The sequence below is a fragment of the Haemaphysalis longicornis genome, unplaced genomic scaffold, assembly GCF_048455015.1.
Source record: "Haemaphysalis longicornis isolate Haplotype H1 unplaced genomic scaffold, Haemaphysalis longicornis Haplotype H1 scaffold_4, whole genome shotgun sequence".
NCBI lineage: Eukaryota > Metazoa > Arthropoda > Arachnida > Ixodida > Ixodidae > Haemaphysalis > Haemaphysalis longicornis.
Genome location: NW_027526361.1, coordinates 120989587 through 121015510, shown reverse-complemented (window position 1 = coordinate 121015510; position 25924 = coordinate 120989587). Strand labels below are relative to the sequence as shown.

The 25924-nt window shown below is 48.0% G+C and overlaps 2 protein-coding genes across 3 annotated transcripts in view; one reads left to right on the top strand and one right to left on the bottom strand.

The window, feature by feature from the left end:
• Window positions 1-11057, bottom strand: part of LOC144180538 (uncharacterized) — a 16776-nt gene extending 5719 nt beyond the window's left edge. The window contains exon 1 of one of the 2 annotated variants that reach the window (XM_077708866.1): window positions 10871-11057. In XM_077708866.1, the coding sequence (XP_077564992.1) occupies window positions 10871-10924 (54 nt within the window). In that variant the 5' untranslated portion in view covers window positions 10925-11057. Of the gene's footprint in view, window positions 1-9113; window positions 9221-10870 lie in introns of those variants that run through there. The other variant, XM_077708867.1, reaches the window with a different exon arrangement.
• On the top strand, window positions 9279-25924 carry LOC144180540 (uncharacterized). The gene is made up of 6 exons (XM_077708868.1): window positions 9279-9406; window positions 10654-10765; window positions 15312-15481; window positions 19879-19937; window positions 24445-24513; window positions 25704-25924. Exons 2-6 carry the CDS (start codon window positions 10676-10678, stop codon window positions 25823-25825), a joined length of 510 nt encoding a protein of 169 aa, XP_077564994.1. The 5' UTR covers window positions 9279-9406; window positions 10654-10675; the 3' UTR covers window positions 25826-25924.

Below are 25924 nucleotides of genomic sequence, written 5' to 3'. Positions count from 1 at the left end.
TGATGCTCGTGATTCACGGCCTTGATAATGATGAACGGCCTTCGTTACTATTGTCCAAGCCCAAGCCAAAGCTCCTACGCGGGCCATTCTTGTATTTTCTGACACCTGCTCCTTCTGTGTGCTTTTTGAACACCTGCTGTGGACTTGCCCAGGTCTTAGGGACGCCCGAGCATAACACCTCCGAGGCGTAGGGTTCCATCCTGGGCCGTCTCAAGCGCTGGTTATGGGCGCCCCAGCACCGGTCTCTTCTTGGATTTTTGCGCGTAACGGGTGCAGTGTTGTACCTTGTACCTTTGAATTTCTTTTTCTTATGTCGTTCGACAATCTCTCACAAAAAATATATATATAGTTTTGAAGCGATAGCTTTATTACGCGCATTTTCCGCTTTTTCGGTGCCTGCTAGCCATCCGCTATCCGCCGCGCTCATCAAGCGTACGTGGGAGTACGTAATCGCTGCCAACAGGAATCTACGACTGAAGTAGCCCGACGAGAAGGCTCAGCTGAATCTGGGACACGATGCGGCGGCCACTGGAGTGTGCGAAGGAGGGCAATGACACAACGTAGGATACAAAAAAAAAGTATCCGTGATTTCGGCAAGCACCACACCTGTGCTGTGAATTTCGTGCTAAGCCCCATCGGTAGTCGCATGCTAGGCACACGCAGTCGCGAGCCGTGCTCGCTACTTACGCCGTCCCACCAAAGCGCCTCACCGGATCTGATGCCGACGCAAACATTTGTGTCACATAATGAAAGAAACATTCAAAAGTTAAGTCGGGCTCTCAAAATCCAACGAGGCCCTAGATTATGACCGGAAACGAAATAAAATGTGTCCTAATAGTAATTAAAACCGAGTAAATAGCGTCTAATTACACGAACCTTTAAATTACTTTTCCAATTTTCGCGGCCCTGTCTCCGCTGCAAGGTCTGTCCGGCAAACTATGTGTGGTGCCACGGGTCCAAGTTAAAAAGTATACCCAAGAAATACGTCAGTATGTCGTGCCGGAAACCACTCACGTAAAAAGCATCTGCATATTCCTACAGAGAAGCGGTAGAGCCGATCTCACAATCGTCAAAATACAGAAAGTCTTTTACCATTCGGGCCACATTCTAAAACGCCTACCCAGGGGAAGAGGAGGAAGGAGAAAGGAAGAAATAACAAGACTTGCGGTGGCACTGATCATAAGCCGGACGTCGGCCGCATCATGAAATTACCCACACTGATGAGGACAAAATAAACACCATCTGTTGAGGATGATAATGAATAAAAGAGGCAGGGCTGCACGAGCACGTGGTTACGGGCCTAGCTCGCACCTCCCTGATGAGCGCAGCGAACGGGCGACCGGCTGTCTGGCTCCTTGCGTCGCCTCCGCGACACCATCATTAGGATGGCATACAAGGCAGCCCTCAACCTCCCAATTTCAGGCGTCGCTGAAAATGTTCTGAGATTGGATCTTTGCAGATATATAAAGAAATCAGAGAGGCCGCTCCGCTGCTCAAAGGAAGATTTCGGGATATTGGAAAGTGTCAAGAGGGAAATTGGCGGGTGAGAATTCGGTGAGCGAGTTTTGAGAGTCTGCGGTTCCAAAAGTGCAGGTAGGTGGCCTGCGAATCAATGATGATCAATAAGGGCTTAGCGGTGGCGCTTGACGTGATGGCGATCGCCACTTCCAGCGTCTCGAGGGGCACTGTTCGTATGTACAGTCGCCGCGGTTTCTTGTTGCACGTGCTCATCGACAGCATTTTCGGGCATTGACGGTCGCCCCAGATAACTTGGGGCGCCAGTATAATGGCCGTTGCTAGTCTTTAAAATCTTGAGGAGCCGGCCACGAGCCTCCCTTCACACCCGCCGTGGTGGCTCAGAGGCTAAGGCGTTGTGCTGCTGAGCAGAACGATTCGATTCGGACGCGGGTTCGATTCCCGGCCGCGGCGGCCGCTTTTCTGATGGGGGCGAAAAGCAAAAACGCCCGTGTGTACGAGATTTCCGCGCACGTGAAAGGTCCCCAGGTGGTCAAAATTAGTCCGGAGCCCACCACTACGGCGCGCCTGATCGCCTGCGCTGCGTCGGTGCGTTAAACCCTGCAATCAGTCAGCCTCCCTTCACGAAATTCCACATGATAATTCTTATGCCTTGAATAGGAGTTTCCGTGTGGTAGGTGGCAGTGAGGGGGATTTTGTGCCGGTGGTCTGATGTTTCCGTCGGCCCAAGCGAGGTCAACCTTCCTGCGAACAGGTGTCAGCTTGAGCCTCTCATTTTAATTGCCGCGCTGCTTAAGCTGGAGCCCTCGGCTCAAGCAGCGTTACATTTAACAGAAAACTGCGCTTGGCGAAGTGGAGAGGGGGAAAATGCTAGGCGAAGAAGCATGACGTAAAGCGGCGAGGGGCGAGAGGGGCAAGAAGCCCACCAGTAGGTGTTTGCAGTGCGCGCCTCAAGAAAAAATCATGCACCTCTCCGTCTAACGACGATGATGGTAGAACGCGAAGCTTTCTCGCGATGGACTCTTTTGGTGGCCAATCCCACACTGCTAGTATTTGCTACTCTGGAGGAACGCACCACTTTTAAACGCAGAGCATTTCAGTAACTCACGATATCACCCGCGTTGACGTCCGTAGTCGTAGTCCGCACCCCTCCCCCTACACTATATAAAAAAAATACTATCCGGCGCCTGGTTTCGATCCCTCGACCCTGCGGGCAGAACGCAATGTACATGGTGCTCTACCCACTGCGCCACAAAGCCGACACAGAATGGGACGCTACGAACGCGCCTTATATCCTTGACTCATTCAAACTACGTCAAGAAGCTGCTGATGCAACGCATTCACTACCACCAACTCCCCAAACACTAAACGTTAACGCAATACACCCACCCCTATGCGACGCATTTACTCGAGTCCCCCTCGCGGGTAGATGGGACCGCCAAAAACAACGCGTTGTGGAGTGCGCAGTAAGGTGCCGGCACGTGCGAGAACCGCTCGCGCTGTTCGTTCCAGGCAGGGGGCGCGCGAGCACTGCGAAGGCGGGAAATTTGAACTGCTTTGTACAAACCTCCGTTCAATTCAGCAAGAGAGAAGTGAGACAGGGAGGCGAAGAGCGTGATGGGTAGTAGCAGTAAGCGGATAACGGTGCCACAGGCCATTATGGCGAATCACTGCTCTGCATTTACGACAGCTTTCACGTTGTGTGGAACGGCTTTAATTTTTTCTAGAACACCTACAGCAACTCTGGGGTGGGCACTCCGTAAGCTTACCGTTTTGGGCTTGGGGTGTACGGTTGTTCGCTTCGACCATGCCGAAATAGGGCAATCGGATAGACGCCGACTGCATAACGCGAGGAACCCAGGTCCGATTACGGCCACGCGAAGTGTTTTTTAACACGAAAGTGTTTTATGCCGGGCTACACAAAGATTTGACGGACGTCATACCCGTCACGGAAATGACGCCAGGACAGCAAACGCAAGAGAAACGCCGGAAAAAGTTTCATTGCAACGCGGATGGTGCTGCCATCTAGGAGAGGTGTAGCGAAAACCACGGGACATTTCCGCTGGAGATTCAAGCCCAATTTACAACAACATGTTCGACGGTGCCGACGCGCTGCGAGATAACGGCAGAGTAGAGCGCGCCGCCATGCGTTCGCTGATCACGCGATCACTTCCTGCGACGCAGCAGTTATGTGCCGTCACCGAGGAGACTGCAGTTCGCACTGCCCACAAATTACTCATTAGGGAGTATAATAATCGCCTGCCATTTTTGTTGGTGATTCTTAATGGCGCCAAGTGGGAACACTGGAATACATCATTATTTTTGCTTCCAGAGTAGGTGAGCACTTTGTTACGAAGACAGATTTTTTTTCCGGGGCATTTCGCTGCGGTTGATTTTTAAAAATCTATGGGAAGAAAAGAAGACAAGGATCCTCGAAGTTCCTAAGGCATTTTTACTCGAAATTCGGCATTACATGAAAATACGGAGTGTGGGAAGAATGTAACACAACGTTTGGTAGAGGTTGCAGTGATTACCAAGTGAAATATCGTTCAGTGGGAAACGTCACGACAGGCGCCCTAAGACTACCATGCTGTGCTAGTGGTGGGGTATCGAAACGGAATCCCAGTAACAAGCGAAGAACATTCCTAGCTAAATACACTTTAAAAAATTACACCATCTCCCCGTGGGGAACCCTGATGAGGATGCGAAGCATCGTGGCGGTTCCGTGTGGTTCCATTGTGTTGCCGTTATGTTGAGTGATCAGGTTTTTACTAGCGCCAGAGGGAATTCCGCGTCCGGGTCCACACCGGTGGCAAAGGCACGCAAGTGCTGTTGTGTTACGGTGAGTAGGCGGTGGTTCTCGAGGCACCGAAACCCGTCCATCATGTTCTTGTCGATGTTGTCTCTGTGGTATTATCGGTAGTCTCCGTCAGCTTTGGTGAGGTAAAGGTTGTTGACATTGGTGCACCGGCTGAGAGCAATGTACACGCCCTCCTCTTCGCAGCTTTGTCTTCTCTTTCTTCTTCTTCTTCGGCGGTTCCCCTACGGGAAGATGACGACGGTGGTTGAACGCGAACCTATCTCGTGATGGATTCTTTGGTTGGCCAATCCCTAGGAGCATCCTGCCACAATCAGCATCAGAGGCGCTGCGGACGGGGCTGGTTGAGCTGCAAGGCGCGTGGCGCTTCCCGCCACAGCTTTCCCACGGGAAATTCAGCATCCCCCTCTAAAGTTTTCAGTTCGTCGTTTCCGTTGACGTTCAGCTTCGCGTGCCTTCGTTGTATCAGTAACTTCTTGACGTAATTTGAATGAGTCAAGGACATAAGGCGCGTTCGTAGCACTTGCTCCTGTCCCGGATTTGTAGCGTAGTGGGAAGAGCACCGCGTACCTCCCGTTCCTGTTGCGACCAGAGAGTCGTGGGACCGAAACCGGGCGCCGCTAACTATTTCTTTTTTTTTATAGTGTTGTATCGCGGAGCTGTGGGTGTAAGGAGGAGAGTTGCGCATGCGCAGTGAGCGTGTGGACGGCGCCGCCATCAACGACGCAGGACCAGGCGAGCCTAAGAAATGCTCCGCATTTAAAAATCACACCATCTTCCCGTAGGGGAACCCTGAGTAGTAAGCGAAGCAGTCATGGGGTCGACTGAAGTTCCCATTAGTTTTCAGTTCGTCGTTTCCGTTGAACTTCAGCTTCGCGTGCCTTCGTTGTATCAGTAGCTTCTTGACTTAGTTTGAATGAGTGAAGGACATAAGGCGCCTTCGTAGCACATGCTCCCGTCTCGGTTTGTAGCGCAGTGGGAAGAGCGGCACGTACCCCCCGTTGTGGCCAGTGAGTCGTGGGATCGAAACCGGGCGCGGCCTAACTATTTCTTTTTATAGTGGACTGCGCTGACGGGGCTGAAGAGACGCGCATGCGCAGTAGAGTGCGGACGGAGGACAACAACAACGAGGGTAGGGGGGGGGTGGGGACACAGCTTCGAGCATGAGATGCTTTGCTTCTAAATGTTCACTTTACAAAAACCGCAAAGGTCAATTGTACACCCTGTGAGCTGCTGCAAAGCCAAATGATTGGAGCCGTGCTCTTTTTTCTGCTGTCCAGTGTGCCAGAGTAACGATGAAAATTGCAGCTGCGATCGCCTCCCTCGTTGTGCTGACAGCGCCACCAGGAGCCTTTTGCATCGACTATTTGAAAGATCTTTTCAGAGTAAGTACGAACTGCCATCACTCATTTCTAGTGCTGCAACGCCATCACCATATTGCCAGCCGGAGACTTCGAACTAGCTCACTGAAAGAAATATCGACAATGACCTGACACAATCATTTAAATTCCACTCGCACTACCCACCCTGATCTCACATGAATGGCACAGCGTATGTGAACATCCGCCTGCAGGCTGCGTACGGACGCTAGAAGCCTGGTTATACCCAAGCCGTCACCTAAAATGTTCTGGGACTAGTGGCTTTACGGCGGCCTTATATTGGGCGACTAGAATAGCGGCAAAATAGAAGAAGGAGCGAAAAACTTTCCACGTCACGGTCCCGCTAAACCTCGTCGTCCAATGGGACATCGGCGCAAACCATACCGGTTGGGGCTGGGCGCGACGCGCCTCCTCGTGTTCGGGACTCGATTTTAGAACGCCTTCGCAAGCGTCAACGAGGTCACTCTGTCTTTACTTCTGGCCAATGCGAGGTTCTATGGAAGAATGGAGCGGCAGGACGGTTGGGACTGCTAGAACAAGGGCATGCGCATGTCGACTGCTCCTAACATGATGTGGACGCCTATCATGGTGGCGGGGAAAATAAAATACATCGGCTTCAGCTTGCGTCTTCGGGGCGGTGCTCGTTACGAGCCCTAAATGTTGTGCACACTTCCATAGACATATATACAGCCAAAAGCGGAAGGGAATGCAGCCGCCCCTGTATATAAACAGGAACAGCCTCGGACGTATTATCCTAAAGTGCTGGGTTCGAATCTTACTAGAGGCGAATGTAATCGTAAATTCCGAAAATTGATTTTAACGCTAAAAGAGACGGATTTCTATACTGCGCACTTGTGGGTGTATTTGTCGTGGCTTTTCTCTCTTTCTTTTATTCGCTTCCTTTCTTTCTTTCTCTCTTTATCTGTGACCAATTTTGTACACTGGCCTTTTTAATAATATGGCTTACTGCACACACAATATTGTATAAGTTCTGCGTGACCTATTGTCCCACTCAGTTCACTTTTCTTCCAAAGTTGAAAATTTCCCTCGAAAGCTCGAGGTCTCCATCCTGATCCTAATCACTGTGAATTATTTTATGCTGACTATCTTACGCGTTGAAAAACGTTTTCGTCTTCCAATCGCAGATTATTTCAAGATTGCGTAACCATACAGCTAGAATGGCTTCGAAGGCTACTAAAATTTATGGAGGAATTTATTTTAGCGCATGTTCCTCTCGTACCACAGCGGAACTTTGACTCCACTCTACTAGCCTGGAAAAGACAACGCCAAACTAGTTGCCGATGCCACAGGTAAATAGCACACTTACGCGCAATGAGAATGCTGTCTCCGCATGCTCAAATTCCGCCGGTGTTGATTTATTTCAAATTTTGGGAGCGATCGATTCACACAATTTATCATTAAACTAGGAGGAGGTCTTGTATCTCTGGTTACTGCGTTGCGTGAAACCGGCACATACCCGCGATCCCCTTTCCCCTCTTCGTTTTGCACACGGCTCTCATCCTATCTCCTCCAAACCTAGGTCATCAGCCTGAATCCTTGAACAGCATATTTTAAACTATGCATCCCCGCATTCCAAGTTGGTGCAATGAGTAACCGTGAAATCGGTGTTGGGCGTCGCGTCTTGGGCGTCGCGTCTTGTACACATCGCTTGCTTTCAAAGGTGAAATAGGCTTCTTGCGGGATGTCGGTTCGCCACCCATGTGCACTCCTCTGAGGTCATTTCATAAAAAACTGATTAGATAACAAAAAGCAGAAAAAAAGACGCTGATACTCTTGCGATTTCAGACAGTAGTAAAAAGAGCTAGCCAGCTGTAATCACGTGCAGTAGATTAAGCAACGGTTGCTTTCGTGTGTGACGTGCGAGTTCTTTTCAGCAACGAACAAAGCTGGTAGGGTGTGCTCTGCGGTTGACAGAGTTGGTTGTCCGGTGACCGTAACAGAGATACTAGAGTGTGAAAACGGAATAGTTGGTTCATAATCATAGCAAAAAAAAAACAGTGAACAGAAACTGAACGGAATACAAGAAAGAACGTTTCTCCCTTTGTTGTCTTCCGTTCAGTTTCTGCGCGCTGTTTTTCTTTTTTTTTTTTTTTTTTGTTGCTGTTATGGTAACAGAGGTGTGTGCACAGTGGAATACTGTTACGGAGTGGAGGTGTGCACGGGCTCGGGACTACCCCAAATCGCGAGCCCGGTCCGGCACGGCCCGCGGGCCAGCCTCGGGCCGCCCGACTAACTTTTCACCCGGGCCAGACCAGGGCCAAAATATTAATGGTGGGGCCGCGCCCACCCTGTACAGGGTGGGCGCGCCCACCCTGGGTGTACAGGGTGGGGCCGCGCCCACCCTGTACAGTGAAGCGATACTTCGGTATTCTAAAATATCACAGAACCTACACGTTGGCGACGCAGCCTTAACACGGACCAGGTTTCTTTTCTCATTCCAAAGAGCTTACGGCTTGGCCCTCAGGCATTAAAAATACACCGGTCAACTTGCTTAGTTGTAGCGAGGTTCCGTTTCTGGACATCACTCGCATGACCCAGGCTCAAATCTCGCGTTCGCCAGCTTTTTTTATTGGTTCTTTTACTTGAAACCCTTGTCTTTTTATCACGCATTGTTCTATTTATGGGAGATATGTGCATTATAAGCAAAATTTTGGGTTATTTTGTTTCGTTTAGGTCAGTTAAGCTTTTGGTATGGACTTTTCAGTGGTTGTGTTGCCAGTTTGGGGTTATTTTGCCGCTTCAGTTTGTCTGGTTTTGCCTGTTAATATTTCACCTAAGGTGCTTTTTATCTGCTTTAGGCAGGTTTCTGCTGCCAAACGGTCTCCAGGCAGGCGCACGCCACTACGGCATACAGATTGCGAAGACGCTTCCGGGCCGGGCCAGGCCTATGCGATTATGGTACGTCTCGGGTCGGGCTGGGCCTACTGCAATGCGTACCGGGCCCGGGCCCAACTTCCTACCCCGTGCACAGTTCTAGTACAAAGTATATCGCGTTGGGTGTCGGCTATGTAAATGTGCTCACCCTTTCACGCTGTAATGTGTAAAATATGGATTTTTTTTGCTTGACGCTGGGCAGGTTTGGCTTTGTGCCGTTGTACGAGTCAAGTTTTAACCTGATTTAATTACCGCCGCTCCTTCACAACTAACCCCTATTTCATTGTCAACGAACGCGGATATCTTAGCATGTTGTAGTTACTCGCCAAAATATTTTCCCTTTATGCTTACTTTTTGTAGTTTTTCAATGTCTTTTGCCTATATCTACTTTATTTTTACTTGGATGATTTGTTGTTAACTTGTTTGTTCAATTTCCGAATCGACATTAACATTACTGTTGGTAAATGTACTCCTTTCCCCTCTGTAGCGAATGTCATGAGAGGACCCAAGGGCACTATGAAAAGAGAAGGAATAACCGTAATTACGGAGCTGTTGTGAGAAGGTCCCGCCACAACCCATTTACCGCGGTGACGGAGGCGTCTTGAGTGGCATTCATCACGGCACTTCCTCGTCTACTCGGCATATCGCTCTACGTTGTCGCTGGTACGGAGGCCTTGCTGTCGCCTGTGGCAGTACAAATAAAAGTGGTATTAAAATGCAACGCCACGCGCCCGTTGCGCAACTCCGGCCAGCTCCAGTCGAGTAGCCTGTTTGAAATCCCTCGCTACTCCGTGGTCGGCTCTTCAGTCACGCGCTCCTACAAGACTGGTCTGGTCTGGTGAGTGAACGTGTCCTCATCGATACGCCTCTAGGCGAGCCACTGGTCGTTCTATTTGCGTATATGGGGCATTTCGGTACAAATCAGTGTCCTTCGCGCATTCCAATGTAAAAAAACGTTCTGCAGTTTTAGCTTTTTGGGCTCATTATTTCTCCGTATTATTTTTCTTATCACGTCGCTGTATTACTGATAAAAGCGCAGTAATAAACAGCATTTCATGCGCTTCGAACAACTCGACCAAGCCAATCCGTTGGGTTTGGGGCGCATCACACAACTGTTGCTTCAATACCCTAAAAAACGTAGGTCTGTTGGGAACACTTGCTTCATCACCGCTTCTTCTTAGCATACAGAACCCTACGATTAGGGAAAAGCAATTACATGCGGTAAAAATACTAATTATTTGTAACTCGAATAGCCTGAACCCGGATAGACGCACAGTGCAGTTTCTCTCAAGTTTTTTTTTTTTTCGACAGTTTTTCCAAGCTGGCGATTTCCGCATTTCGTAGCGCGTAATCGGAAAGTTCTAACGGCCTGAAGTCACCCCTTCTTAAGTGCCGCAGCAGTTGTTACAGAAAAGCTTATCATCTGCATATATTTAGGGCCGACCGAAAAATCCAATTTATATTTAATACACGAAAGCTGTGTGATGCACGACATAGTGGGGGAGCAGGCTAATCTGGACCTGTGCTAATCTGTAACGGTACCATCCGTAGATATTTACCGAGCACTCAAATGTCATGCAGAAAGCCGTTTTCGTATTGCGCACCCGTCAGGAAGGCATAACCACTTTTACCGCTATCGTGAGACGTAATGTCGAACGCTGATATTCCCTTTTAATACGAAGCGCTTGCCCTAACAAGCGTGCTCAGCTTCCAGTTTCGGTTGCCGCTGTCGTGGCGCGTAATGTTGAAACGAGTACCGCATTTATTCGGGCCGACGCTGCTGCGGAGAGCCTCGCGTTCTGCTGCTTTGCAAAGGGCGACGGTTCCCTATGCAACCACCTTCCAAATGGCCAACAAATCATGTACCGTTAGAGGATGATGGACGCCCCAAGACTTTCATGCTGTGGTTGTGACTCAGGATATCTAAACGACGACAATAAGTAACAAGCAAAGTCTATTAATTCTTAGCTTAGTGCAGTTAACCAGAATTTGAATGTTAATCTGGTACGTTACGATTTGCAGTGGAGCGAAGTGATTGGGCGCAATTTGCCGCCACATTGCCGTTTTTGTTTTTTTTTTTTCTAGGCTTCGATCTGCCAGAGAAGCGATGAGAATCGAAGCTGCGATCGCCTTCTTCGTTGTGCTTACAACGCCACCTGAAGCCTTTTGTGGCGACTACTTGAAAGATCTTTTCAAAGTGAGTACACACTATCATAACGATTCTCTGTGGCTGCAACGCTTTCGCCCTATTCACATCTAGATACTTCAAAGCAGCGTACTTAAAAAATGTCTGTACGAGTACCTGAAACAATCGAACGACTTGTAGTCGGCTTCTCCGCCCAGAGAAATGGTACATCGTGGGAGACCCTCCTGGAAGCTCCGCAAGATCGCTCCTAACACTGGTCACACCGAGGCAAGAACGAAACCTGCGATGAGACCAGCGCCGTAACAGTGGCCTGATATTACAGCATTGCAAGAAAGAAATAGGAAAAGCTTCCCCATACAACTGTAAAGCTCGCAGTTCTCCATGTTGCAATTCTCAAAAACCATCTCCCGATTATTTCTCGGAACACATTACTTGGGAACCTAAAGCAACAAACTCTTTTTTAATTGGCCTCAGAACGCAGTTTTTCGGCAACCACTGCAAAAGCGGCCATATGTAAGGGGAACATTTGGGGCCAACCTGCGTTAGGTACGCCCGCTGTAAATACAGTTGAACCTCGTTATAACGAACACTGATAAAGCGAATTATCGGCTATTCGCCGCGAGATCGACATGTAGTTGGCGACAGAGTCGCGCTGCTAGTGTGGATGCTCCGCTAAGCGGCCCGTAAGAATGCACACTGTGGGCGCGCTTCATGCCTTTTTCCCGCCGTATGTGCGCACGAAAGGCGCAAACAAGAGTGGTATGCTGGAGTTCGGTTCCTCAACGTTCAATGTATAGCATGGAAGCGGCAGTAAGTTTTCATTACTACGCCAAAAAAGCGACGACCCATCGGGAATCTCAGAATGGCCGTAATAGTGACAATGAACTTGTACGCTGTGGCTCGTAGCAAGCTCGATCTTTCCAGACTATGGCTCTGAGCCTTCAATAAAAGCATAAGCAGAAACAAATCATGAAGCATCAATCTGTGATATTCATATTCAGTTTACAACGGCAGTCTCAATCGCTTTCACTGGTAGCATGACGCATTCTTGCATTTGTGGGATGCCCTCAAATGGTAACACCACCTACCTGCCCCGACATTCTTTCTAAGAGCTTACGAAATTTTTTGGGCGTTCGAGAGGCAACATAAAATTACTGAATTTTGATCAGCGCAGAGACATAAATGTAACCGCTCTAACGGGTCTTTTCAATAAAATTTTAGCGACTTTGAAGAATAACGGTGTCGGACCACTTATTTACGGCTTTCGACGCAAGTAAACTTGCGAATTGAATTGTCAACGCACGCAGTACAATCAACATCTCATGTTTAGCTAGGTTTTCGCAAAGTGACAAGCAGGTTTACAGTGTGCGAACCAAGCTTCTGGGACCTCACAGTGAGCACCAATTTTCTAATACGGCTGCTCTGTTGACCGGTTGCGTTCCTTTTAAACTCTAACAGGTGCCTGCAACAGCGAGATGTGTTTGCATTCTTTCGTATAAGGTCGCTTACGAACCCTAAAGATGGCAATAAATGAAGTTGCGCTGTTGCAGATGTAGTAAAACATTTCCTTTTTATTTCTCGTTGCGAATCAGCGCAACGAGTTCCTGGTAACTATTGTTTTGTAAACTGAACATCGCCTTTGTCTTGGCATTTAATTCTTGAGGATTGGTTAAAAAACGCGAAGATAAACGTTTTCTGCGCATTTCGTTTTTTTTTTTTCGGGAAGGGGAAGGGGGAGGGGGGTCGGCCAACTCTGCAAGAGCAGCGAGAAGAGGACGCATGTAACGCAAAAAGCCAAACGTTGGTTATCAGTATTACTTACAATCTAAAATCAGCATTACTTACAATCTAAAATACGCTAGGCGTCGTGTTCCGTAGTGGTGAAAATCTTCATAACGTTTTTTTTCAGAACTGATTAACCGCCCTTTGGTCCGAGATCGTCCAGGAATTGTGGCTCGCCTTTTTCAAAATGGTATTGAAAGCAAGCATTGTGGGGGAAAAAAAAAACAGCGAGCCATGGCACACACCCCTCACACATGTGGGCACCGTGCATTATATTACTCGTTTTCGCCTCTTTCTTTAAACTTAGGTCAAGCTTAAGAGGTTAAGACGTGACCATATTAGGCATTTGGTTATGCTGAGTGAGACACATTTCTGGACAAGGTGATTCATGTCGGGATTTGAAAATGTTATATATGAAAATGACACACGAAATGTCACATGACAGACGCAAACTCACAACTGCTTAATTTTACCGACAAATTCCCCTAAATACTCTTGCGCATCCACAGAAACGTATTTTAAATAATACGTAAAATTAGCAACTCAGTATAAACAACGACTGTCCAAAAATGGTATTTATTTCTAAAAGGTACGGGAAGAACACGATCGCACAGGCGCTTGCGGGTGTGAAATACGTGTCCGGTAATGTATGGGCGATGGCGCACAGGTCGTGGGCAGTGTAATTTTTTTTGTTTGTTTCTTCTTTCTATAGCGAAAACAGCGGAATTTTAGAAGGGTGTGGCAAATGCACGGGTGTGCACAGGTCTTGTCGCTTCTTACCCGTTCCGTGTATTAAACTTTTATCCTTTAAATTATCACCACGCCACCTTCAAAAACGCCCTTCGACGTTCCCGAAACGGCAGACGGCTGCACTCAACAATAAGAAAAGTACAATGTGTGGAAGCAATGTTTATAACACGTTTCACACTCAAGCTGTGACCACGGCGAAGATGTATCGTGGAATTAAACCAGCGCATTAACCCGCAACAGCCGCTGATTATTGTGTTTCTAGAGGAAATGCGCAAGCAGAGGTAACTATGCCATTGCTTACTGTCAAACAAGTACACATATTGGTTGTTTTGTCGTGTGCAGCACGCGTCTTGCGCCGCGCGCAACGTGAACAAGCAGACGACCCGACAGCGCCATCCACACTAGGAGCGGTTCGTCCCGCCGCCGCCGCCGCCAGGGGCCGACGGTGTTCGCGCTTGGGGCGAATAGCGAACTAAAAACGATCTTTGGTTGGTCACGCTTTATTTCAATGGCACTTATTATTTTATAATGAAACTGAAACGGTGAGCCGCGCGCGATATCGGATATAGCGAAGAAACATTTGACTAGGAGGCTGAGAAGCTACTTGGAAAAACCCTTCAGCATCGGAAACTGCGGAAGTATAAAGGTCCTTTTGTTCGTGGACACTGTGGAAAGGAGTAGCCACCAGATGAAGATCGCATCCTTCATCGAGTAAGGACGCAGGCCTGTTTTGTCAAGTGAACCTTGTTTTGTTGTAACTTCACGTACTCATGTTACGGCTCATTCAGCTTGAAATGCAACAAGGAGAAAGGTGAAGTTTACCTACCTTGTGTGTAGTTGGTTGTAAGCCTAAAAAGCATTTTTGTATGAAGTATTTTTGCGCGAGTCAGATTGTCGATTGGTTATAGCCAATTATTACATCTACTGTTATAACGAATATCGGATATAACGAACTAATTTGCTGTCTCCAATACTACTTTGTTATAACGAGGTTCGACTGCAGTACACGCAGACACTACCGTCTGTTCGTGCAAACAATCATATCGGTATGGATACCATCTACAGTTAGTGGGGAGAAATTTGTAGCATTCTGCGAAAAGGCACGCATGCATGTTTACAAGCCTTCAGGAGATAGCTGCTGTTCATTGGATAAAATCCTGAGTACTGACCAACACACTCCCTGCAAAACGTGGTGCTTGTTTGTGAGTTTTTATGTGCGTTTGAGTGTATGTGTGTGTTTGTGTGCCTGCTATTGTTTGTGTCTGTTTCTGTTTATTTGTGTGTGTGTGTGTGTGTGTGTGTGTGTGTGTGTGTGTGTGTGTGTATGTGTGTGTGTGTGCGTGTGTGTGTGTGTGTGTGTGTGTGCGTGTGTGTGTGTGTGTGTGTGTGTGTGTGTGTGTGTGTGTGTGTGCGTGCGTGCGTGCGTGCGTGCACGGAGAAGACGCACTGCCGGCTTTTAGGCTCTGCAGCCACGGGATTAGCACGTATATATGCTTTAAATACATTATACAACATTTTTGTTATATTTCTAAACTAATTCGGGTCCCACACTTTCTGCGTCAAAAGAGGAACTGCTCTTCTTTATCGATTCCTCTGCTTTAAAAGCGCTGTTTCCATCACGACAATCAAACAGCTACGTGCCGTACCGGCGTCCGTCACGCCACGACAGTTCCTCGAACTCAGGACTCGATTCTGGGACGCCTATGAGGGACAGCTAGGTAAGCCCGTCTTCCATCTTCCACAAACTTCGTCAACGATTAGTGACCAAGCCCCACACCCAGGTAAATAGACAAACGGGGGCCCCAAGGACGCAGGAAGCGCTAGGATGGTCAGGTTTCCGAAAATGCGGCGGCCCTGAGCAAAGCGAAGGGAAGGACTAAAATTCCCGAATGTTTTTGTCCTTCGTTTCCTGTCTCTTGCGTGCCTCTCATTATGACGCCGTAGTCACAGAAGCCATGTGTCGAGGGTTGCTTAATATTACAACTCACGAAAACCGTTTGTGCTTCTTTGGCACTCGCATGAGTATACACTCACAAATGGCGCCGCTTCTCGGTTCACTGCGCAGAGAGGTGAGCAGCGAGACGTGATGATGTACCTGTGTTACCGTAACGGCACCACCTTCGAACCCGCCGGATCACGGAATCTGCAGCTTCTGTGGACTGGCCACCGCCTGCCTGAAAACGAAGCCCACTTGTACAGCATCTTCGTCTTGCCAGGAGAACAGAACAGGCGAAAGTGAGCATGCACATTTTACACAGAAAATTGGGAGTTGGATGCGTTAGTGCAATTACCGCGTTGAAATCGCTGAGCGCCACCTACAAATTCCCTCATTTCAATTTCTGCATAGTTTCAGGCGAACAGCGGTGTGAGTTTCTGTCGTTGTTCAGAAATACCCAGGTTTAATTCAACTGAACTTGTCATGGGTCGGCGCGAACTTTCAAAAGGACACTAACGGTATAGCGTTTCTTTTCCGTTTGTTTGTTTGTTTATAGCTAAAAAAAGAAACGATCCATGCACTCCAAAGGCCTAAAAAATAGCAATAGAAGGCAATACAGCACCAAAATAAGTTAAACAAAAGCTTAAGCGAAACCTTCGCCGTGGAAGCGGGCAGAACCGCAGCATGGCAGTTGCGTATAGTTAGTTGTACAGGTGTACTAGATCTCGACCATGATAATGTTCACAGAATGAAGGCCCTCAGAAAGAAAACAATTGTTTCTCATCCCCTGTACTACCATTCAATAAAGCTGTTAAAGGGTCTAGCGATTTCTAATTCGTTTTGAGGGTGATAGCAATGAACCATACGCCGCTGCGGTGCAGACGTTGAGGAAAGTGGTCATTTTGGGAAGAGTATTATGAGCAGGTGGAAAGGACAGATCTTGTCCATCCATGGTGTATCTCCTAGCGTATTCAGTTACGACGTACTATCATGCTACAACCACTGGTGGAGTTGGGTGCATTCCGCATTGCTAAGAGTAGACAGAATGACTATACGGCTCGCATTTTCCGGCAGGGTCCTGCAACTCTTCGAAAAGTTTGCTGGCCCTTTCGCAAGTTGGGGCAGGATAGCTGTATATTTGACATTTCCATCCTTGTACACTGCGTACCTTACTGACACCCCATGACCGAGGAATTCGCATCGAAAGTCGTGTTTCAATAATAGTATTGCACTTGCATCGCGTTAACTGCCATCAACCGACTTACTCGTGTGTCTCAAACCTGAGTGTAGCCATCCTGAACTGAACGACATGTCTGTGAGGTTTGTTTTTTGATGGCATATTCGTCCTTGCAGGCATTACTACGGGGCCAAATTACGAATTGTACTTTCAGGCACATAGCTCCAAAGGGAAGGAGACCTGCATGCAACACTCCATATCGCTCTTTACCAATGAAGTACTTTTCTTGTCTTTTGATTCAGACGTAACCTCAAATTGCCCGCTCGAACTTTTCTTCTAAAAACCTTTATTTCACGTCTAAGCGAGAGGAAACTTCGACTAAAGGCACAGGCGGCCTGACAGAGGTCATCCTCCAAGAAAACACTGTGTCAGCAGCACTGTAACGGAAGCAAATATCCCACAGAATGTATATCATAGTACCCCTGTCTATGTATACATTCAAGCAGAGCAATCGCTATCACCAACGGAGAAATAAGTAAAATTATAAAGCATTAAGAACGAGACTCTGAGAAATGAGGTCAGCAAAAAAAAACGTAGGGCTACAACACAAAAGCTTACCAAGAACTCTGACCCATCAAATAAACAGGAATAAAATGAATATTTGTCTACAATACATATACATATGCACAAATGTATAGAAAGATATTTGGACGCAAAAAAACGTGCTCAAGTGATACCTGCAAGACAAACAGCGGAGGTATAAAAAAACATTTTAGGCATCTCGGGCATCGCTATTTTACAATCAGAATCAGAGACAACATGTCTCCTACTTAGAAATGGGCTGTGTGGAAAAGAATCACGCGGAAAATGCTCATGACTCTGCCCGCGGAGTTGTATACAGTAGGCAAAATAAACGCACAGACAAAGTACGAGCTATTCGAAAAACCACACATTGTAAGTGAGCAACATTTGTTTAAATTGCTTTTTAAAGTATTTTCAGAAACGTTGAAACTTATAGCGTCGTGAATTTTGTTTAATATTTTTGTAGAATGAAATAAGAAAGTTTGTTTTGCGTAATCCGTCCTTTTTTGGGTGAGCGTCCGGGGTTGCGTCAAAGGGAATAGTGGGAAATATTGCTGGTTATTGTATTTTGTTTGTTACATTAATGTATGGTCAACTACCACTTAAAATAATATATCCTACCAGCTCTAAGCTTAGAAAAGCGTTCAAACAGCGGAGGCCTTTGCAGGTATGCATGGCTACCATGATTGCAATATTTGCTACGCATTCATTTTTGTAGAAGGGCTAGTCTGGCGTAGTTTGTTTTCGTTGTTGTGCCCTACACCAATGCTGTTCAGTTGATTTTTTTTAAAACCAGGTAGACGCCCGAGAATTCTCGTTCCTTCACGGGCTATATTATCTTTTGTATGTTCTTGCTTACGTGGCCTAAATACTGTGTAGGTGGTCTTTTTAAACGTTTAATTCCACCTTGTTTTGCGATAAACATTCCGACAAATTATTTATGTACAAATGCTTTAAGTTAAAATGCTTTAAATAACAACGATTTCAGGCACTGAATAATTAGACGTGTGTCGCCAGAGTACTTTCAGATGTGGCCGAACATATTGTAACAACACTTTATTTTCATGTTAGAGCACGTAGCGAGTGGAGAAAAAGGTGCTCTCTGGGTAGTACCCAAACGCCCAACCTACAAATAATGCGTGCGATGGTCGCTAGCACACGTGGGCTAGCGACCGCCTTCTGGCACCTAACCACTTACCAATTTAGCTACCTATCACATTCGGGTATAGTCGTGTGTATGCAAGTATGTCCTAGGCTATATAGGCGCAGCACAATCCCTAGACGACACAGAATACGACACGCGGACACATCGCTCTGGCCTGTCCTGCGTCCATGTCCTGTGTCCTGCGTGAAGTGCTTTATGCCTCAAGAATGTCACAATACCATTTAGACCGTCAGGTAATGCTATCATACGTTTAAAGGTGGTAACCAGCACCGCCCAGGACAACGAAGTCGACCATCTTTTTAACGTCCAGGCCGTGACTCGTGTGCGTGTCATTTGCCAAGGACTTGCAACTGCCAATGAAAAACACCTTTCCAAACATTTTCAAATTTTCAATTTTTCCACCCAAACGAGACAGTGTATTTTTTCTTTGCTTTCAGTGACGTTTTTAACGTCTGGCTTTCCTGTTTATGTTAATTCAGTCAACAAGCCATGGCTTCCAAATATAATTAAACCACATTATTATATAATGCCGGCCTCGTTTCTGGCAGTGTTGGTGCATCAGCTAGCATTCGAGGGTTCCCAGCCTGTCAAATGCTCCTGAAACGATGTAGGCGCTCCAATGATGGTTGTCGGGGACGGAAAAAAGGTCGACATCGCCCAGACTGGTCGGGGCGCAGATGATTAGCAGTCGTAAGAGTAGGACACACATACACACATAGATAGATATATCAAAAAGCAGATAGGAATACCTCCTCCCATGTAAATAAATTGGTAAAGCATTGAACGCACTATCGAAGGTTGTGAGTTGGCGTTCCACCGGGGCGCATGTTTTCCTCCACTTTCTTTTGTTTCTAACTTTCCAATTTCTGATTTTCGCACTAAAAATTGACGAATTATTTCTTCTCCTCCCTCTTTTATGTTTCTGTGTGTTTACGTCTGTATGTGTGTGTGCACATAGGCTTGTGCTTGTCTGAGTCAGTGGCGGTCGAGAGGGGGGGAAGAAGGCGATCGCCCCCGCCCCCCCCCCCCAACCCCAAAGAAGCCCTCAGCTTTTTCCTTTTTGTTTTTTTTTTTTAAGCATCGCACTTGTGCGAGGTCGCAAACGTGTTGCGAACGTCAGAAATGCGGGCTCGAGTCAGCCGTTGTACCGCCGAAGGGGGCCAAGTACCACTGTGTCGCTAAGTGATTGTGTGCAAGCGGGTTACTCGGCATACGCACGCACGCCGGCATGGTTATTAATTTCTCCGAAAAACTGGTGCAAGGAGGGGAGCGGTTCTTTATTCGCCACCCCCCCCCCTCTACCTCCCTCCCCCAAAAAATTCGCACCCCCCCCCCCCGAAAAATTCACCCCCTCCAAAACCAATCTCTGGGACCGCTACTGGTCTGAGTAGTAAGAAAACAAGGAATAGGTCATGTTTTACGGAATTTCTTACACATACAACAGTCTTGTTAATAATAATGGAGCACATTAAACACTTAATTTAATAAATTTATGCGTCGTGGGGCACCACACTAACCCTGTTCATATTTCTGCCTAACGCAGGTACATTCATACGTTAACTATTTATTTCGAACGGTTTCTCGAACTCTTCATCCGGATCCTTACCATCAACAATCGATTTTCTACTACAACTATCTCCCGCATCAAAAATCACTACGTATACCGACCGTAGTTGCTTCAAACATTGCTTAGCCGTAGTTAAAAGTGCTGCGAAGACCAACGAAATTTCTGGATGAATTCAATTTTATCCTATGCGTCTCCCGTACCACAGCGGAAGCTTGACTGCTGTCTACTTGCCTGAAAAAGGTTACGCCAAGCTAGTTGCCAAAGGTGAGTTGCAAACTTATTACTCCGGCAAAAATGTTATTCGTGCTTGTCCAATACTCCTTCATGTTTATTGATTTGCCATATTAGGCAAAGTCGTATGTTACACTTTATAGTTAATACAAAAGGAGGTTCTGGAGTCAGCCAGAGCTGTAGGACTCCTAAGTAGACTCAATTGAACTGTTGAACATTCAAACTATATAAACCACGAAAATACCTGAAATTGTTTCTGACTATTTGTAGGGTCTCGTGTATTTTTCTCGCAATCTCAATCATTCCAAAATTAGCTGTGATTAAACTGGCGACTTTACGTTATAAAGATATACTAGGCTTGTATACTGAAGTAAAATGAATATTAAAACTTTGAAAGAAAAAGCACCATATCCCGCCGTTAATTTCTTCCACTTTGTACATGCGTGGGATATCTCTTCCTCCACTCCAATAACACAGTCGAAATTCAAGTAAACCAACCAGTTACGCATGTCTAAACCGTACGTAAGACACTACAGGAAGGGGCAAATACACCAACCAAGGGCGTTTATTGAAAGCGGTCGCAACATTTCGGAGCCTACTCGGCTCCTTCATCAGGGGTGACCGCGTATGACAAGAAGCAGCAGTTATATGAGGTGTATTCTTTTGTAGCGAAAGCTACACTACGCTACCTCGGGCGCTCTTCTCGGGGTGGCCAGTTTTGACCTTGAGAGCTAGATGTCAAACCACGCCCCCTTCCGCAAGAGCCCGGCACAAAGCAGCGGCCCGATGGCGGGGATAGGTAGGCTTATTCTGTGACAAAACCAGCGCGAACTTCAACAAAGACAATGGAAGTGGAACTCAAGGACAGCCGCTGGTCTGAAAACTGAAGTTTAATATCAAGAATGGTAAAAACTGAACACAAAACAGTAAAAACGCTGCGCATGAGCAAAACGAGTTTACAAAAGCCACGGTGATATGGCAATTAGATAGACACCAGCTACAGCCAAGGCCCACGCAGATATGCAATCTCTTTGGGATGAAGACACATGCTTGCTTGGCTGACACATTCATCTACTTTTTTCTGCTATGCGGAATGCTTCCATAATTTCACGGGGCGTTTCTTCGCGGTGACTAAATAAAATGTCAGTGGCAGGAAAATTAGGTCTACATCCGCGGCCCTTAGTACAATGTGAAGAACGATGGGATGACGCGGGCCCTTTAATGACAATTCATATTCTCCCAAACGCACGTTGATACAACTTGTGTTACCCTTTCGCGCTGGTTTCAGTCAAGGATATGTCTTTTCAAGTAGCCCCTCTTGCAATTCTTCTGGCGAGAGATAGGTGAGGAGGGAACGGAGACGTATGCGGGACCCGTGTCGCCACCTTGGGGAGCTCCCGGCACGGAGCAGCGCTCCGATGGCGGTGAAAGATGGGCTGCAGGGGAGGGAAGGAAGGGAAGAGGGAAGGGATACGTGCGCGTAACACGTGTCGCCAACTTGCGGAGGTAGGTTGGGATGCCGCCGCCGCAGTGATAAGCGCACGCCATGAAAGAAGGCCAGGAGGCTACGTGCGGCGCAGAACCGTGTGTGATGGAGGAAGACGAACATCTAGCTGCGGTCGATCGTACAGCAGCGAGGCTTAAAAAACGCCGTGCGGCAAAAAAAGATAAAAATAAGCAGTGTATTCATTGCAAACATGTCTTATATCACTGCGAAAGCACACGTCGACCACGTCTCGACAATGGGCCTTACCAGGGCAGTGAAACTTTCGCTATCAACTAGGGTTAAGCAGAGTTAAGCCACAGCAATTTTCTTGTTTCTTTTTACTCGCCTCTCGCCATTGCACGTCGGAGGTGGTGGGCGGAGATGGTGGGAAGGGCTCCGAGGGATCTAGCCGGGCCTTCGCGGTTCCCTTGTATGTGCTAGGACTCGAGGAGTACTCTTTCTGAGTAATTGGTTTTGGTGCCAATCACCTGAGCGCTGTGCAAGATAATCCTGGGGTCAGCTTTTTCGCGGTGCTCGGTCAATGCACTGCGCTGAATGTACGACTTGCGAACGTCGTTTATGTGTTGTCGGAAGCGTTAAGGGAAGTTACTGTTCTCGCCAACGCAACTAGCGGGGCATTGTGCGCAAACAATTTTGTAGACAACCCCTTGGGCTTTTTCTTTTGGCGGACGCTCTTTCGGTCGGGGCACCAGCCGTCCAAGAGCCGACACTGGTCTGTGGGAGACAATGGCTTCCTTCCGAAGGATGCGGGATAATGTTTCACTCGTTCCTTTAACCTAGGGGAGGAAAATACGGGTGCATCGGCGGGCGGAGAACAGAAAAGGTCGCACTACAGACGCCGAGTTCGCAAAGCCGGTTGTAGAGCGTGCTAACGCGGTCCACGTTGGGAGAGATGGGAAAGCCTGCGGACAAAATGATCCGGTCGTGCCAGTCATGAATAACTTTCAACGACAAGTTCGGAGACTCATGTGAGATGCAATAGCCGGGTCTCCGACGAAGGAAGGGACGGTGTCGGGCGCTTCGACGCACGAACTGGCGCGGGCCCTGGGGCGAGCAGCGCGGAAATGGAAAGCACGTGTTGCGCGGCGCTTTCGAACGCCGCGAATTCCGACAATGCCGCGCCTGCTCGCACCGGATGGCCTAACCGCCACCACATGGGATGGCGACCGACGAAGACACTGCCTTTTCCTTCTTTCCCGGCCCTCAGCTGCAGGAGGAATCGAAAATGAAGAGGGGAGACGCGGTCCGGGCGCATGAGAGCTCGGCCCGCCGTCTTCGAGCTCCGCGCGAGTACTGTTTTTAATCGCCCGCCGGGCTGTAAATAAATGTATACAGTTTTGATCGGAGGCTGAGTTTGTCGGTTGGAGATACCCGGGGTGAGATCCTCAGCGCTACTGCGGCTTGGAGGAGAAGCCCCGGGGAAAAGAACATCACGAAGATAACTGACGGGGAAACAGAAGAGGGTCACTTCCGAAGAAGAGGAAGCGTGGCGCGAAAGCCGCCGCGCCGCCACTTGAGAACGGACGCGACGACGACTTCGGTTCAATCCCGAATATCGCGCTTGCGAAGCGGCGGCGAAACGCCAGCGTATTGCAGGAGATCCGGAGTTCAAAGCGCGCGTACATTGGACATACTTTAATGAGCGAGTGTTCATTGCTCTTTGGGAGGCTAACGACGACAGCAAGTAGAAAACTTGACCGAGTCTCGAAGCATAACCACGCATAAACTTAGCTGAAAAAAATATAAGCTAGGTCAGCTTCGCTGTTTGCCCAGTCTTCGCAGCACTAATTATAAGCTGCCTTAATTTTTTTGTCGTCCAAACCACACCGTAGCAGTGCGCGTACTCCCAAGCACGAAGCGGCTGAGACGCCGGTACCGTGGAGCCAGCGCAATTTAAAAGACTTGGTTATCGCAGCGAAAGGCATTGCGGCTCGGCCTGAATTACCGCCGGGCTCTATGCCACCTCATGTGCGAATCCGCTGCTTTCACTCTCTCCTGCTCTTTCCCTGGCCCGCACCGCGTGGTTGAGGCAGAGTAGATGTCGCGTCTTCCTGTACACAGCAGCTTGGGGCATCCACCTCCGCTCGAAGGAATGCCGCCCCGCAACACGGTGGACGAGCCCATGCATTTCGAGTTGCGTATAACGGGGCCAATTGAGAGCGCACACGGTCTGGTTGGAAAAATTAAAGTGGAGGCTACTGCGTCAAATTCGCCATGCCCAAGCGAACGCTACATCACCTGTCACGGATTGAATAAAACTACGTGCACACTAGCGTCGATTTTGCCGTGCCGCACTGCCGACGGCCGCCAGCGGCGTGGTGCCGCAGCCTTCACCCGCAGCGTGAAGCGACGCCACTGGTTGCCGCCGTTAGGGCGGCACTGCAAAGTCGACGCTAGTGTGCACGTATACCTCAACACTTGTTGCAACTATGTCTACCTAGCGTAGCAATACCGAGAACTAACGCGTCCTCGCGTTCACGTGCACCTATGGCCGGGGAGAAGGGCCTCGCGCCCCGGCACTCTCTGCCCAAGGTCTGGGAACTTTCCCCAGAGCGCGCTCGAGATCCGCGCGGGATCGTTGGTAGCTCCGAGAATGTGGTTTACCACATAGGCGGGCAGTGGTGGTGGTGGTGGTGGCCCGAAAAATGACGCATACCCACTTAGGGTGAGTGGCCAAGAAGAGTTATGTTTTCATTACAGTCAATCATGCGAGGCAAAATAATGGAGCAGAAGAAAGAATTTGGACTAGGGTAATAAGAGAGAAAGAAAAAACACGAAAAAAAAAACAACAGAGAGAAGAGTAGGAAAACTATGGTAAAAATCAGCCTAATCGGAATGTTTTAACACTGTTCGTTTTGTTGTTGTCCTTATCGTCTGTCGTCGCCGTAGTCGTCATCGTCAGCAGCGGTGGCTGCTGTGTTGATGGCATTGGCGTTACTGTTTTTGATGTTGTCGCTGTTGTTATTGGCGTTGTTCGGCACATACGCGCATTTTTGACAAGCTTGATCGACCGCCTATTTCTAAAATACGCAGGCAAGGAGGTACAGCGTCTTTACCTTCTGGAACCTGCATTCAACGGAGAAGCGTACTACGTGAAGCAAGGTTGGTGCGTAGCTGTAAAGAACCATTTAAAATGTTTAGTGGCTGCGAATGACTTCAGACACTGGCTTTATTTTTGCCAGCCTTTATTTTCGGCATGTAGAGGGTGATCGAAGTTACACCGTTTATTGTTTATCCGCACGCAGATTGTGTGAGCGAGGAAACCGACTGAATTAATTGGACACTGGCATACGACCATAATCGAGGGCAGGGGACGCATGTGAATATAGCTCGTAGAAACGTCGGTCAAAGCGATTGAGATGGAGGCTTGTATCCTTAGTTTTTAACGCAAAATTCAAGATTTTGTTGAGCCCCGAAGCCGTTGAGTCCCAGGTAGCAGCACCGCGTGTTGGAAAAAGCCTTCTACAAGCGGCGGCCTTCCGCTGGACTCCTTCTCTCCCGCCCTCTCCCCGGCGCAGCGTGCACCGGCTTCTATCATGAAACCTGCGGAGGGTGTTTTGCGTTTTCGTACTCTTGGTGCCGTGCGCAACCCGCCAAACGCCTGTTGACCATTGGAAATTCTGGTTATAAACAGACGGCGTCCACGAGCACCGAATAGTGCGCATTCGACTCTGCTGAGGACGTTTCTCTGCCCGTTCGAGTTGTCATGTTGTAAGCACGCAAGTTCGCTGTTTCCTGTATCGTCGCTGTTCTGTACTCGCCATGCATTTCAACAAATTAAATATGGCTCTTGACTCTGAGTCGCCGGAACGGAGGCGACCCTTACAAGCCGCTAGTTCACCACGCCAACCACGCTACCACGACATGACGGTGGTCAATTGTCGGACACCTCCGCCGATGTAACACGGGTCACTCCTGTGGCCGAAGTACACTTCGCACTCAACAAAATCCAAACAGCTGAAAAAAAGAACGAATCGCCAAAAATAAACTCGAGAATTGATGAAAGCCTTGGATTAGAACGCTTAAAAGCAAACCTAAATAAGGTTTAATAAAATGGCGCTATACAAAGTATTATTGATAATGAAGGCAATTTAATATGGTGCTTTTGTATCAATTTAATTTGAGTGCAACGGCAAAACCCGTCACAGTTCGCCGCATTATTTTTACAGCACATGTAGTATGCCACTCAATCAGCAGGTGTACAGAGGTGTTGTAGTCTGTCATTTATTTAAGATTCTCGTATTGAGTCATAGTTACTGTTAACTGAATTCTTAAATGTCTCCCCCGTGCAGTGGGCCTTTCACAAGGAGGCGTAGTCCTCAAAATATTCGACACCGATCAAACTTGCAAGAACGCCAAGGAGCAACGCGCGCGGGTTTGTCCTGATCCGTGCAACTGGGAGTACACAAATTGATGAAAAAGTGCTCGTCGGAGCAGCCCCGCACAAGCCATTCACTGCATCATGCGTCAGGGCAGCATGCGAGCTACAAATAAACTACATCTGTTATCTGAA

Excerpts from the sequence above, each read along its gene's own strand:
- LOC144180540 (XM_077708868.1), top strand. The coding sequence starts at position 10,676 with ATGAGAATCGAAGCTGCGATCGCCTTCTTCGTTGTGCTTACAACGCCA. Across the intron at positions 15,482-19,878 it reads GGAGAACAGAACAGGCGAAA|CGGAAGCTTGACTGCTGTCT; the intron begins GTGAGCATGCAC and ends CCCGTACCACAG. Across the intron at positions 19,938-24,444 it reads CGCCAAGCTAGTTGCCAAAG|GCAAGGAGGTACAGCGTCTT; the intron begins GTGAGTTGCAAA and ends TAAAATACGCAG.